The sequence below is a fragment of the Nycticebus coucang genome, chromosome 2 (genome assembly GCF_027406575.1).
Source record: "Nycticebus coucang isolate mNycCou1 chromosome 2, mNycCou1.pri, whole genome shotgun sequence".
NCBI lineage: Eukaryota > Metazoa > Chordata > Mammalia > Primates > Lorisidae > Nycticebus > Nycticebus coucang.
In genome coordinates this window covers 43,311,522-43,325,117 of record NC_069781.1, presented here as the reverse complement: position 1 = coordinate 43,325,117, position 13,596 = coordinate 43,311,522, and the positions used below count along the sequence as shown (strand labels likewise).

Sequence of the window (13,596 nt, the reverse complement as noted above, 5' to 3'; positions counted from 1 at the left end):
AACTTGAGCGCTCAAACACACCACACTTAATTGGCTTTCTGGGTCATTTATTTGTACCCATGTATCTGTCACGCCATGAATGGGACTGGGGAAATGGACTGACCTCCCTGAACATTTCATGCACTGAGGGAAAAGGGGAGGAAGGAAATAAATAAGTGATACCTGGGTCACCCTCAACCCCCTTTTACTGGCACAGTTGGATGGGGAGAAGGGAAGGGGGTCTGATTGTCCTGATGGCTCAGGGCTGCAGGAGGCTTGGTGGGGGGAGTGGCTGGAGGGGAGTAAAGGCCAGGCTAGAGGCTAGGCTGTTAGTGCTTCTATTTCACAGTTCAGAGGGCTCACTCTGGGCTCAAGTTTGCCATGGCTTCCTTTGGTCCAAATGTAGGCCCTGTGCCTTGTTTGACTATTGGCCTGGAGGCCTTTTTGTCCTGCTGCTGTTGTAGGGCCAGCTGCATGGCCCAGATGCTCAGTGGCCGCATGTAGGCCAGTGAGCGGAATACCCGCTGCTGGCAGTATGCCTCCGGTGTCTGGAAGGCCAGGCCTAGGCGCTCCCACACGGTACGGTAGCAGCCTTCAGCCGTCCGGAAGCCCTCCCAAGTCAGACCCTGTGGAGAGAGATGGCAGTTATATATACAACTTGCCCCCCCCCCCCCCAAATAGCCACTTCAGCTGGATAGATGGAAACAGTAGAGGCCATGCCCTCAGGAAGCTCCTCAATTATCTGAAGAAACCTGAAGGCAGGAGCTGGAATGCATACCAGGGAAAGTGGGAGGCTTTATGCATGGATAAGATGGCATTGGTTATACCTTGAAGAAATTTGTTTGGTGGCTAAAGAAGTTTTCTGGGCCAGGGTGCAGATGGGGAAGCAAGTACATTACCTCTTGGATCATGGTGGCTGCTAGCCCATAGACCACACCCACCCAGACTTCATCAGACTGTACACTGGATCTGTCAGGGACGCCATGGGGCTGCATCCCATTCACAGCCCCCATGGCTCCTCCTGCAAAGGCCTGGACATTGAGCTCATAGATAGTTTGGAGGGCTCGGACCACATGTTGGGTAGGAAACACCTGGAGGGGAAAGGGGAGGTACATCATGTCTTACACTTGCTTCCCACCTCCAAGGAAATCCAACCTTTCTCTCTAGCTCCTTCTAGCCTCTCTTACCTCCGTGTCTCCTTCTCCTAGGCCACAAGCCTTCAGAAACCATTGTCCAGCACACTGGTCAGACATGACACTACGAGACTGAGGCTGAGAGCTGCTATCATAGTTATAATAGCGGCCTGGAGTAGAAGAAGGGCAAAGTAAAACTCTTGGTGCCCCCACAGCTGCCTTAAGACTCTTTAGGTTCCCCCAACTCACCATTCCATAGCAGTCTCTCATAGGCTTCTTGGCCCCGGCTAAGGATGGAAGAAAACTTGTCCTGTACATCCTGTGCCCCACACAGAGCAGCCATCTGAACCATCACAGCCACAGCTGCCAGCCACAGCCCTCCACAGTAAGCACTGGTCAGGGACATTGGTTAGGTGTCAGACTGGCAGCTCCAGCCACTCCCATGCAATATAACAGATGATGGGTCACTCTTGGTAGGCCCAATTCCCCACCTTAGGCCTCCTGGAAACCCCCACCCTCCAACCTGGGGCCTGTGGTGACCCATCCATCATAGGTCTGGTCTGCATAGCCTCCATTCTCAATCAGTCCGTCACGGTCCTTATCAAACTTCATTTCAGACTCCATCACAGCCTAGAGAGGGACAAAGATAATGCTGAAGATCTAGGTACCAAGGAAAGACAGCAGCCAACTGGGCTGTCTCCAAACACCATCCATGTCTCTGTACACGCATCCTTACTAGACACACAGGCCACATGTCCTTCAGGAAGCCTTGGTCACCCGTCAGGTAATAGTCCCGATAAATCTGCAGCACGAACTTCAGGTTCAGGTCCTTCCAGTCAGCAGTATCATGGATCAAATATGCATTGACCCGGAGCCACGGCTCGTCATCTGTGGGAGGGAAGGGGACCTGGTTCATTTGTATTGGTGGACAGGGTAGATGGTGCAGAAGATGAAGGAGGGAACCTGACCTTGGGTGGACTTACCTGGGTCCCCAATGTCATGAGGGATGACATTCCTCCTTTTTACAGGTGCTACCATCCCATTCATCAGGTACCGTCGCCGTGTCAGGTCCTCCCTGAGAGTGGCTAGAGCTAAGGGAGCATAAACACAAGAGAAGCAGGGAATGGGTAGACATGGGGTGGGGCACAGAGCCTTGTGTGTGGGACCTCAGGAACAAATTAAGCAGGATGCAGATGGGAAGGAAAGGGGAGGAAGAGACAATCAGAGGGACCACAAAGGTTCAGGAGTAGCTAAGAGGGCAGATGTAGCACAAAAGGGAACCTCACCCATGTCATACTGTAGGCTGAGCTCGAGTTTAGGCCAGAGCATGATGAGGGCAAAGGAAGCATAAAAGTGGACGTCATATGTATTGTACATGCGATACTCCTGGCCTAGAGGAATGAAGGAGGCACACTGTTGCTAGAATTCCTTCTCTTTTATAGCCCCTCCCTAGTTTGTCTCTAGAGTTGGAGGTGGAACATTGTTACCAGTCCACACCCACCACTTATGCCCTCAATCCCAACCAATATACTGGGGTAGGCAAAATCCATCATCCTGCACTGTGGTAAGGCACTAACTGCCACAGCCCACCAGCAGCCCATACCCTCAAGGTAGCCAAATCGACCATAGTCTCGTAGGATGGGACGGAGCTGACGCATGCCCCCTCCCAGCTCTTCTGATATAGAGTCCTCACGAACTTCCAGCCATACGGTGCCTCCATCAGCCAAGAAGTACAGTTCATTGAACAATGCAGATTTATACCATGCAGGCAAGGATCTGGGGAGTCAGGAGGGAATGGTGTAAAGAATGTGGACCTCCAAGGATAGAGAGGATCCTAGGGTTCAGTAGAGTGGGAGCACCAAGTGAATCTACTGACTTTGGTAGGTGGAAGAGTGATTTAAGGAGTCCCAATTGGGAGTGTGAGTGGGAGAAAAGCAAGAGGAGATGGGCCCCATTGGCACCTGTCGTCCAATACTGGGCTCTGCCAAGCTGATATCCTCTCTTCCCACTCTGTGTATCGGCACAGTGCATAGTGGCTGAGGACAGGTGCTGCATTACCATCCTGGCCAAAGAACCTTGTGTACCGCCTAGGGTGGGAAGAAAGGGGAAGGATGAAGAATGTAAGCTCCAGGACAGCCTGGGTGCCCTGGTGTAAGCCCCAGTGCCTGGGATTCTGATACTTTCTTGGTCCTCTTACCTATAATGGACTTGGCCCTTAGCTCCAAACATGATCCTTGGCATGTCCCAAGCCAGTGAAAACTCCAGGCGACACTGACCTCGAGGTGGCAGCTTGCCTGAAACGCATACAGCCCCAGCAACACCTACTCCTTTCTGTGAGGGGGTGCTTTGGCCTGAAAGATGTACAAGAGGAATCAGCACAGACCCCCGCTTCAACCTCAGGGACAGGGATCCCTAACATGGGAACAAAATCTATTTATTACCAGGCTTCCCACCCTTGGTCCCAAGTCAGGGATAATCTCTCTTCCCACCATCTCCCTGGCAGACCCCCCATCACCAGCGGGGGAGTCCAGCTGTCCATCCTGAAGTAGATCCTGCCACACCTGCTGCCCAGTGCTGTCAGGGTCAAAGGCTGTGATGTGGGTTACCGTGGTATCTGCCTGTTGAGGGGCAAAGACTCTGTGAGAGCAAGCTCCACAGTACACTGGATTCTGACTAGGCCTCCAGCTCCTCTTAAATACTCTCACATCTAGTTCCAGAGACTTAAGGGATGTGATGAGGGTAGGACTTAGGAGTTAAAGAAATGAAGAGACCATGATGGAGTAGAGATGGATTCAGGGGTCAGGCTGAGGGTAGCTGTTAGGCACTAAGGTTTGGGGCAGGCTCTTCCATTACCGTGAGTCGTGCACCCACAGCCATTGTGTAGGGATTTGGAAGGGTTGGATGATGTAGCAGCAGTCCTTGCACAGTCTCTCCATCACGCTCCAGACAGAAGGGCTCATTCCACAACCCCCCTGGGGCATCATCTCCACCTCCAAGTCCATTCCGCATGGAGAACATGATGGACACATCCAGAGTTTCATCCCCTTCATTTTCCACATCCCACACAAAGACTCCTACAGGCAGGCTGCTGTCCTGGGGGCAAAAGATTGGACTCAGATGGATCCAGTATAGTCCCTCCTGGCCCCACTCCCTAGAATCAGTCCTGGGTATAGAGAATCTGACTCAAATACTCCCCAACATACTCTCTTCCGTCTTCTACTTTCATCTCCCCAAGTCCCTAGGAAAGGGGCCATAGAAGCCAAGTGGGTGGTGGTCCTGGAAAGCCAGTGTGATGTTTATATTCCCAACCTCCTCCCTTTCATAGGTAATGCAATTTTCAACAGAGGCAAATCCCAGGAAAGGGAGGGCCATGGAGGGCAGTGGAGGAAACAGAATTTGGCCTCACCTGGTAGTCGTGGGGCAAGATTGGTGTGATCTGGCGGCAGGTGAGGGTGACATTCTGGCCAGGAAGCTGATACACATTCCAGGCTCGGGGATAGAGAGCATGGTAGAAAGCAAAGTATCCACACAGGCCCCAGTTCCAGCTGCGCAGGACACTTGGGCACTCCAGGGACAAGACTTGCTGGTAAACAGTCTGACCTTCCCGACGCAGGCACACTGTGAACTTAGTTAAGAGGGGATATAGGCCAGAATGGGGAAATCTGCAGGCACCGCAAACTACGTCTCCATCAGTTCAAAACAGTTCCTGTCCTTTCAGAGCCTACAATTTACCAGCACACTACCAGCATCAAGTCATACCCCAGGCTCAGTGGCACCACCAACTCTTGCTGCCTCCCCACCATCTGCCTCCCAGGTTTTCTCTCCCTTCTCCACTACTGTGGCCTTAGCACCCTAATCTAGGACCACACCATCTCTGCTTTTCCTTTGCCCTTCCTCATCTGGGTATAAGAATGATCTTTTTTTTATAGATAGATCAAAATATGTCAGTTTCTGCTTTTACTTTTAATGTTTTGGTGACTCCCCACGGCCTGTAGCCTAAATTCTAAATGCTTTTTTTTTTTTTTTGTAGAGACAGAGTTTCACTTTATGGCCCTTGGTAGAGTGCCATGGCATCACACAGCTCACAGCAACCTCCAACTCCTGGGCTTAAGCGATTCTCTTGCCTCAGCCTCCCGAGTGGCTGGGACTACAGGCGCCTGCCACAACGCCCGGCTATTTTTTTGTTGCAGTTCGGCCGGGGCCGGTTTTGAACCCGCCACCCTTGGTATATGGGGCCGGCGCCTTACCGACTGAGCCACAGGCGCCGCCTAAATTCTAAATTCTTAACTGGCTTTCAAGGTCCTTTTTGATCTGGCCTCTCCCTGCCCATCAGATTCATTACCTGGTCAACCACCTATATTTTGCTCATATAAAATATTCATTGTTCATTGAGCATACTAGGTTCCCTCCCCCATGTCTTTGCTCCTTATTCTCCATCTGATGAAACACCTCATCCTTTCAGGTCTAGGTCAAATGCCACCTCTTCCTCCTCTTCCTCCAGCAGTGAGTTATTATATGTCTTCCCACTTCTCTATTCTAGCATTTGCTATATCATGTTATAACCTATTTATTTACCATTCTATTTCCCTGACTGCCCTTTTGAGGGTAGAGACCCTTTTAGTTCATTAATGTATCCCTCTCCAGAGTTGATGTGTGTGAAGATAATGAGTAAAGTTTGCAACACTGTTTTTTTTTTTCAGTACACTATCCATCCCTCTCATTTTGGCACTGATGTGGTCTCAACAGTCTCTGTTTCCTTTAAATCTTATTTCCTCAGTAAAAATTTAAGCTCCTCAAGGGCAGGAGCTTTAAGGGATTAATATTTCTTCCTTTAGTTCAAACTCTGCCTGAAATTTTCACTATATCCAGTCAGCCCTCTGTATCTGTGGGTTCTGCATCTATGGATTCAACCAACCAACTATAGATTGAAATACTCAGAGGAAAAAAACTGTGTCTGTTACTGAACATGCATAGACTTTTTTCTGGCATAGTATAACAACTATTTACTACCAACTATTTACTAAGTAATCTAGAGATGATTTGAAGTATATGAGAGGATGTGTGTAAGTCATTTGCAAACACTATGCCATTTTCTATCAGAGACTGAGCATCCTTGGATTTTGGAATCTGTGGAAGGCCATGGATCCAAACCCTCACAGATACCAAGGGACAACTGTATAGAATAATTTTTCTTTTTGTCAGAACAGTGCATAATGGTTAAGACAATAGGCTTTTCATCACAGAGAAAACAGATTCTGAATCCCAACCTTTCCATTTACCAACTATGTGACCCTGAGCATGTTATTAAACCTTTTGGATCTTAGTTTCCTCATCTGTAAAATGAGTGCAGTGATGGTACTTGCCCTTGTAGGATTTTTTTAATATTAAGTATTTTTTTTTTTTTTTTGAGACAGAGTCTCACTATGTCACCCTCTGTAGCTCACAGTAACCTCACTATCAAGAGTAGAGTATAGGCTTGGCGCTCGTGGGGCATCAGCCATATACACTGAGGTGGGCCGGTTCGAACCTGGCCCGGGCCAACTAGATAACAATGACAACTGCAACAAAAAATAGCCAGGCATTGTGGTGGGTGCCTGTAGTCCCAGCTACTTGGGAGGCTGAGGCAAGTGAATTGCTTAAGCCTAAGAGTTGGAGGGCTGTGAGCTGTGATGCAACGGCACTCTACAGAGGGTAATAGTGAGACTCTTGTCTCAAAAAAGCCCCCCAAAACAAAAACAAATGAAAAAAACAAAAACACCCAGCACAGTGTCCAGCACATGTTAAGCATACAATAATTACTTTTAATTGTAGAGTCATGATTCTGGAAGCCATTCCCTTCAGGATACCTAAGGGATGATGCAAAGAATGATCTTGGGGCATTGGGCAGGGCCAATAAACCTGAAGGGCATTGTCATTAATTGGACTTAAGACTGATACTTATTTCTCCTTTGAAGATGAGCTAAAAGGAGGCATCCCTTAGGCAGGAAAGAGGAACCTGGTAGACAACTCAAAGGGGGAGGTCCTCAGAGAGATGTAATGAAAGGTAGGCCACATACCTCTGGCACTATAAGACCCAGATGTGATGTAGGGTAAGGAGAAAAAGAAAAGCTTCAGAAAAGGGAAGAAGATTAAGACCTAAGAAAATCTAAGCCTGGGAGGAGAAGAGCTTTTTAGGTCCTGAGCCAGAGAGACTTCCAGAGAAGTGATCAGTACAGGAGCTGACCTTTGGGTGAGGGTTCCCAAATCAGTGAGGAGTGGTTGTACCACATATCTTTTCTCCCCACAAATTTGTAGACTTTTGGTTTTATTTTCCTTTCTAGTCCTACCAAATGTTCTTTTTTTGAGACAGAGTCTCATTTTGTCACCCTCAGTATAGTGCCATGGCATCATAGCTCACAGCAACTGCAAGCTCTTGGGCTCAAGCAATCCTCTTGCCTCAGCCTCCTGAGTAGCATGGACTATAGACAATCAGCTATTTTTAGAGAAGGGGTCTTATTCTTGCTCAGACTGGTCTCGAACTCCTGAGCTCAGGCAATCCACCTGCCTCAGCCTCCTGGAGTGCTAAGATTATAGCCATGAGTCATAGCACCTGGCCCTCAAATATTCTTTCAGCCAGGATAAGTGATCTGGGAATTTTCTGCACTCCCTGTGGTTGGAGACTGGCTCAACTAGTAGTTGGGGCAGTGAGGCAGGCAGGAAGCATTTTCTGGAGAAACGTCAAGGCTGTTTACTCTTTCAAGGAACATATGCTCTGTGGTGTCTTATTCTTATAGTACATCCTAGTACAAGACTGGCACACAAAATGCATCCTGACAGTGCTTATTGGATTGACTCATATACCCATCTAATTGCCACACCTGCACTAGCCAACGGGTCCTTCTTGGCCTGGGATGGCACTGTCCTGGGCCTTTCTACCACCTGGCTCTTACTTGGTCAGCGATAACTGTCCGGTGCTGATACATTCCAGGATTAAGCTGCCAACGACAGAACTGGCCTCTCCAGCCGCGGGTGATAGTGCCTCCCCCAATGCCACCCAAGGGACAACCTAGAGAGAGAATCAGTATAGTTAGTGGGGTATAGAGAGAGAAAACCAAGCCCAGTTCTCTCTTACCAGACTAAAGATTGGTACCTCTAAAAACCTAGGGGATAGAGCAGTGCAGTTTGCATAAGCTAGAAGTCAGCCTAACTCTGTGATAGACTCAGAGGTGACATCCTCTCTGAGCAGGGAAGAACTGGGGTGAGTCTTACCATAGATCTGTCTCAGGGGTACACAGTTGATCATATCAATGAAAGGGGCCTTCTTTTCCACCTGGGTCTTTCGGTACCACCACTGCAAGTACCTGAGGAGCAAGAGGCAGGGTGAGTGCAAGGGGGTGGGTGGGCAGTGCCTCACAGGCTATAGTTGCCTGCCTCTCTCTGTGGACACCCAGCCCTGCCCTCCCATTAAATGTTTCAAGGACCCATTACCTTTGCTTCCAAACCTCTTAATTTCTCTATAATTCAAGTTTTCATCTTCCTACTTGCCCCAGCTCAAGAGAAGGACTGCTTTTCTTTCTCTTCTTTACTGTCCTCAGAAGAGGCTTTCTGATCTTTTTCTTACCTAACTTTGCTACCACTGCTTTGGTTCAAACCTCAGGAACTTTTGTCTGAAGTGTTGAAAGGTCCATTTATGGTTTCCTGGCCTATATCCTCTACTCCCACTTCCCACTCCCCAAATGATGGGCACAGACTACTGGGGATAACTTTCTTCTTTTTCTTTTTTTTTTGAGACAGTCTCACTCTGTTGCCCAGGTTAGAGTGCCATAGCCTCAGTGTAGCTCACAGCAACCTCAAACTCCTGGGCTCAAGTGATCCTCCTGCCTCAGTTTCCTGAGTTACTGGGACTACAGGTGCCTACTGCAATGCCTGGCTAATTTCTTTCTAATTTTACTAGAAATGGGGTCTCATTCTTGCTCACTGTGGTCTCAAACTCCTGACCTCAAGGAATCCTCCTGCCTCAGACTCCCAGAGTGCTAAGATTACTGGTGTGATCCACTTTGCCTGGCCTAATTATGTTCTTTTTAAAGTAATTATTTTTCTTTTTGATTATGAAAGGTGAAAATTTGGAGATTATACCAGGTAGAAGGGGAGGAAAGTCATTCCATCGATAGACAACCTGTGTTTACATTTCAGGACATTTCCTCTTTAGTGGTTTTTTCTTTAACTCAGCCTTGAAACTATAAAATTTCTGATTTTGCTCACTTGTAACAGTCCAATAAAGATTTTAAAAATTTCAGCATTTTCATGGTCTTGCCATAGCTTTGTATCCAACAGGCAAATGATCAGGGCTGTATCCAATAATCAGATAATTCTGTTTTCAAGGTTCTGACATGTGTCCCAGACTATCTTCTTATTTCCTACAAATTCTCACTCAGCATGGGTCCTCACTAAGCAACCCCTGCCCTGTGAGACTCCCTCACACTTCCACTGTCCTCACTACCCAACCATTTTGTACCCACTGTTCAATCATGCCACTTCAAAATAAGCCCTCAAGCCTCAATTTCCTCACCTACAAAATGGGGATACCTTCTGCCCTAGTTATTTCATGGAATGGCTGAAAGATCGAATGACATCGTAGGTAAGAAAGCCATAAAGTGTAACATCTGTATCATGTATCATTATTACGTGCACATATACTATCTCAATTCTTAATCAGATACTGCCTTGTTATTTCAATGTTCCTCATGTGAGGCTGACATACTTTTTAAGTTCCTTGGGGAAAGAGACAGTGATAAAGACTAGTTGAATATTACCCTTAGCTCCAAGCACAGGACATAGCAGAGTCTGTAGTCAGTAAATATTTGCTGAATTCATATATGAATGAATGGACAAACAATGGGGTATAAGAGAGATGGAAGATAAGACTGGAGCAAGGGAGGAGGAATGTGATTAAAGAACAGGAACAAGACATTCTGGGAGTAGGGGGAGGAGAGAGGGAGATCCTCTGCCTTCCCGTCGCCCTCAAACAAAGGATGATGGGAAGGCAGAGAATCCTCTGCCAGTTTAGAGAAAACTGAACTTAAAAACTAGAGGCTATAAAGCAGGCGTCCTCAAACTTTTTAAACAGGGGGCCAATTCGCTGTCCCTCAGACTGGACTATAGTTTAAAAGAAAAAACTATGAACAAATTCCTATACACACTGCACATATCTTATTTTGAAGTAAAAAAACAAAATGGGAACAAACATAATCACACCACCTCATGTGGCCCGTGGGCCGCAGTTTGAGGACCCCTGCTATAAAGGATTGGTAGATGGAGGGAGAAACGGAGGGTGTGGCCAGGATTAGGGCAGCAAGGGAAAAGAAATGCAAGATATGAATACAGGCAGAACCAAGAACTATCTTCAATGAATGGATGGACTGACTGGAAGAGAGAGTAGTAGATACCAAGCTGAGGCCCAGAGACTTTGTCTTGCTGGAGCTCTTGATCAGTTCGGCTTCCTCTTAGAAGCTCTCTCACTCCCTTAATTTAGCAGCTGGTCATTCCTGACCTATTTAACCTTCTCCATAATTTCAACCCCAACTCAAGAACTATCACTCAGAATTCTTCCTTGTCTTATCCCTCTTCCTACTCAGTGCAGGACCTCATCCCATGCCAAAAGCCCTGTGTCAATAATCCCCACCCTATCCTGGTATGGGGAGCCAGGGTCCAGAGAGCTGAGCACAGCTTTAGGCCTCTATGAGTTCATACTTAGTGGCTATGAGCCTAGGATGCCTACCTGTTCTTTTTTTTTTTGAGACAGAGCCTCAAGCTGTCACCCTGGGTAGTGCCGTGGCATCACAGCTCACAGCAACCTCCAACTCCTGGGCTCAAGCGATTCTCCTGCCTCCAGCTCTCAAGTAGCTGGGACTACAGGTGCCTGCCACAACACCTGGCTATTTTTTGGTTGCAGCCGTCATTGTTGTTTGGCAGCCCGAGCTGGATTCGAACCCACCAGCTCAGGTGTATGTGGCTGGTGCGTTAGCTGCTTGAGCCACAGTCACCAAGCCCCACCTGTTCTTGATTTCATCATCCCTACCACATGCAACTCAGTGTGCTTCTCTCTGTATTCCAGATTCTATTTTGATCCAAAGGCTTTTGGGGTCAAAGCTAGACTTGGGTCTATTTCAGAAGCAGCCTGCAGGGATGACTCTTTTTTGGTACAGGCCAGCCAGAGGCACTAAGGAGCCAGTTATACAGGCAGCACCAGGCCCTTGGCACTGCCCAGGGCTGAGGTTAGTAAATGATCTCCCCACCATAGCCCCATAGCACTGACTGGGGAAGTGAAGGGTTTCCTACTTTAGAAACTGTCTGGCTGAGTTTCCCAACCTTTATATCTCCCTCCCCAGCTCTGTGTTTATTGTATAGACTGACTCAAGATGACTTCAGGGTGATGCTTTATGTCCTCATATCCACCTGTTCCTGTTAAGGTCAGGCCTCCTCATGAAGTCTCATCGCAAATCATTGATTTTAGTGGGATCTGAGCCCAGGATAAGCTTGGGAGATGTCTGTAACCTTTGGAGTGGGGAAGAGACTAGAACAGGCTCTGGAAGACTATTACCAAGAGCTCTGGGGACACCTATGGTGGGGAGATCATTTACTAACCTCAGATCATTTACTGCCTCTCTGGTCAGAGGTTATCTTTGCTTTTTGTATCAGGAGCTGTCTATCCCGGAACACAGTGAATGGCACTCTCTCTCTCTTTTTTTTTTGTAGAGACAGAGTCTCACTTTATGGCCCTCGGTAGAGTGCCCTGACATCACGCAGCTCACAGAAACCTCCAACTCCTGGGCTTAGGTGATTCTCTTGTCTCAGCCTCCTGAGCGGCTGAGACTACAGGCGCCCGCCACAACGCCCAGCTATTTTTTGGTTGCAGTTCGGTGGGGTCGCGGTTCCGCCACCCTTGGCATATGGGGCCAGCGCCCTACCGACTGAGCCACAGGTGCTGCCCAGCATTTTCTCTTAAGGTTGAGGGAAAGCAGGCTTTTCATCTGTTCCTTGGAGATAAAAGCTTGATGGATGTTGGGACTGTAACACAGTATGTGTCTGAATGAGGTAGAGAATACCTCAAATGTTCAGGGAAACCTGGGGTTGAGAACCTCTCCCTCCCAAATAAAACATTGTGTCAGTGCCAGCTAGACTATCCTTTCCTACCTTGCCACAAAGTATACCTAATCCCAAAGGGCGGTCTTTGAAAAACAGAGTATGGGAGAAAGAACCTAAATGGGAAATGCGAAGTGCAGGACCAAACGTTCATATCTTCTTGTCTGAAAAGACAAGATACTGGGAGGAAAAGAGTTGTGACCTGGTCTTATCTTCCAAAGTCCTGGGCCTAAAATATGCTGGGATAGGATCCACTTGACTGGGACAACGAACCCACCTACTTTCCTACCCTTTCCCAGTTCCTTTTTTTTTTTTTTTGTAGAGACAGAGTTTCACTTTATTGCCCTGGGTAGAGTGCGGTAGGTCACACAGTTCACAGCAACCTCCAACTCCTGGGCTCAGGCAATTCTCTTGCCTCAACCTCCCGAGTAGCTGAGACCACAGGTGCTGCCACAACCCTGGCCTATTTTTTGTTGCAGTTTAGCCGGGAGCCCAGTTTGAACCCGCCACCCTCGGTATATGGGGCCGTCCACTCCCTTCCCCAGTTCTGCTGGAAGTCTAGAGCTGGAACAAAGTGAAGCAAATGGCATTCCAGGCAATGGGATCTACTCACCTCAAGCCCATGCCTAGATGCTTTATTATGTTGCTTAGGGAGATATTGTTAGCTTGAAAGGGTTTCCTCTTCTCTGTAAACTCATGAGCCAGGCAGATGCGCCAGCCAAAAGGAGGCACCTGATACCCCCTAGCTTTACCCTCATAGGAAGCCATGAGGTGCCCAGAGTCCTCCGGATTGCAGTAGCCCGGCTCATTTTGAGGTCGGTTGTCCTTGGGGTTCTCGCAGTCGGTAACACGCACAGCCTCAGTGCCTCCAGTATCTTCAGGGCAATAAACCCGTGGACCCCCTTTGGCACAGCTGATCTGCTCCGAAGCTGGGACGCCGGTTCCCATGTTCCTTGGGTCCTGTGTCCCCACGACCTCGATCGCCCCAGGTGCCGAGCCCTGGGATACAAAGTATAAGACAGCCTAATGTAGATGCGGGGGCCGGTTGTTATTATGTGCCGCTCCGGAGGGACAAGTGATGGGGAAAGCTGAGACAAGCTGGTGTGTATTTGTGGAGTCGAGGAGCTCTCGCTTCGGCGTCGGTGGCGACAGCAATGAACCCTCCTTCGGCTCCCCTTCTGTAGTCTTCGTAGGTTCTGGGCGGGAAGGGTCGGACCTCGACGTCATTGGGCCACAGGGATTAGCTCGCCCAGCCAAAGTGCGACTGGGCCCGCGGAGAGGGGAGGAGCCGCGGGACCAGCCGGCAAGGCAGCACCTACCCGGGACCGGCCCACCAGACACCGCCCAGGGGACCTCGCGGCGG

General features: G+C 48.6%; 1 protein-coding gene across 1 annotated transcript; it reads right to left on the bottom strand.

Moving 5' to 3' along the window:
* Nucleotides 1–30: 30 nt before the first annotated feature.
* GBA2 (glucosylceramidase beta 2) lies at nucleotides 31–13,191 on the bottom strand. Its single transcript, XM_053569123.1, has 17 exons — nucleotides 12,847–13,191; nucleotides 8,361–8,452; nucleotides 8,042–8,157; nucleotides 4,519–4,737; nucleotides 3,966–4,205; nucleotides 3,628–3,730; nucleotides 3,310–3,463; nucleotides 3,074–3,199; nucleotides 2,716–2,888; nucleotides 2,399–2,503; nucleotides 2,096–2,203; nucleotides 1,849–2,000; nucleotides 1,636–1,742; nucleotides 1,362–1,504; nucleotides 1,167–1,282; nucleotides 879–1,070; nucleotides 31–605 (listed from the first exon to the last, which is right to left on the bottom strand). Exons 1-17 carry the CDS (start codon nucleotides 13,179–13,181, stop codon nucleotides 339–341), a joined length of 2,748 nt encoding a protein of 915 aa, XP_053425098.1. The 5' UTR covers nucleotides 13,182–13,191; the 3' UTR covers nucleotides 31–338.
* Nucleotides 13,192–13,596: the final 405 nt, after the last annotated feature.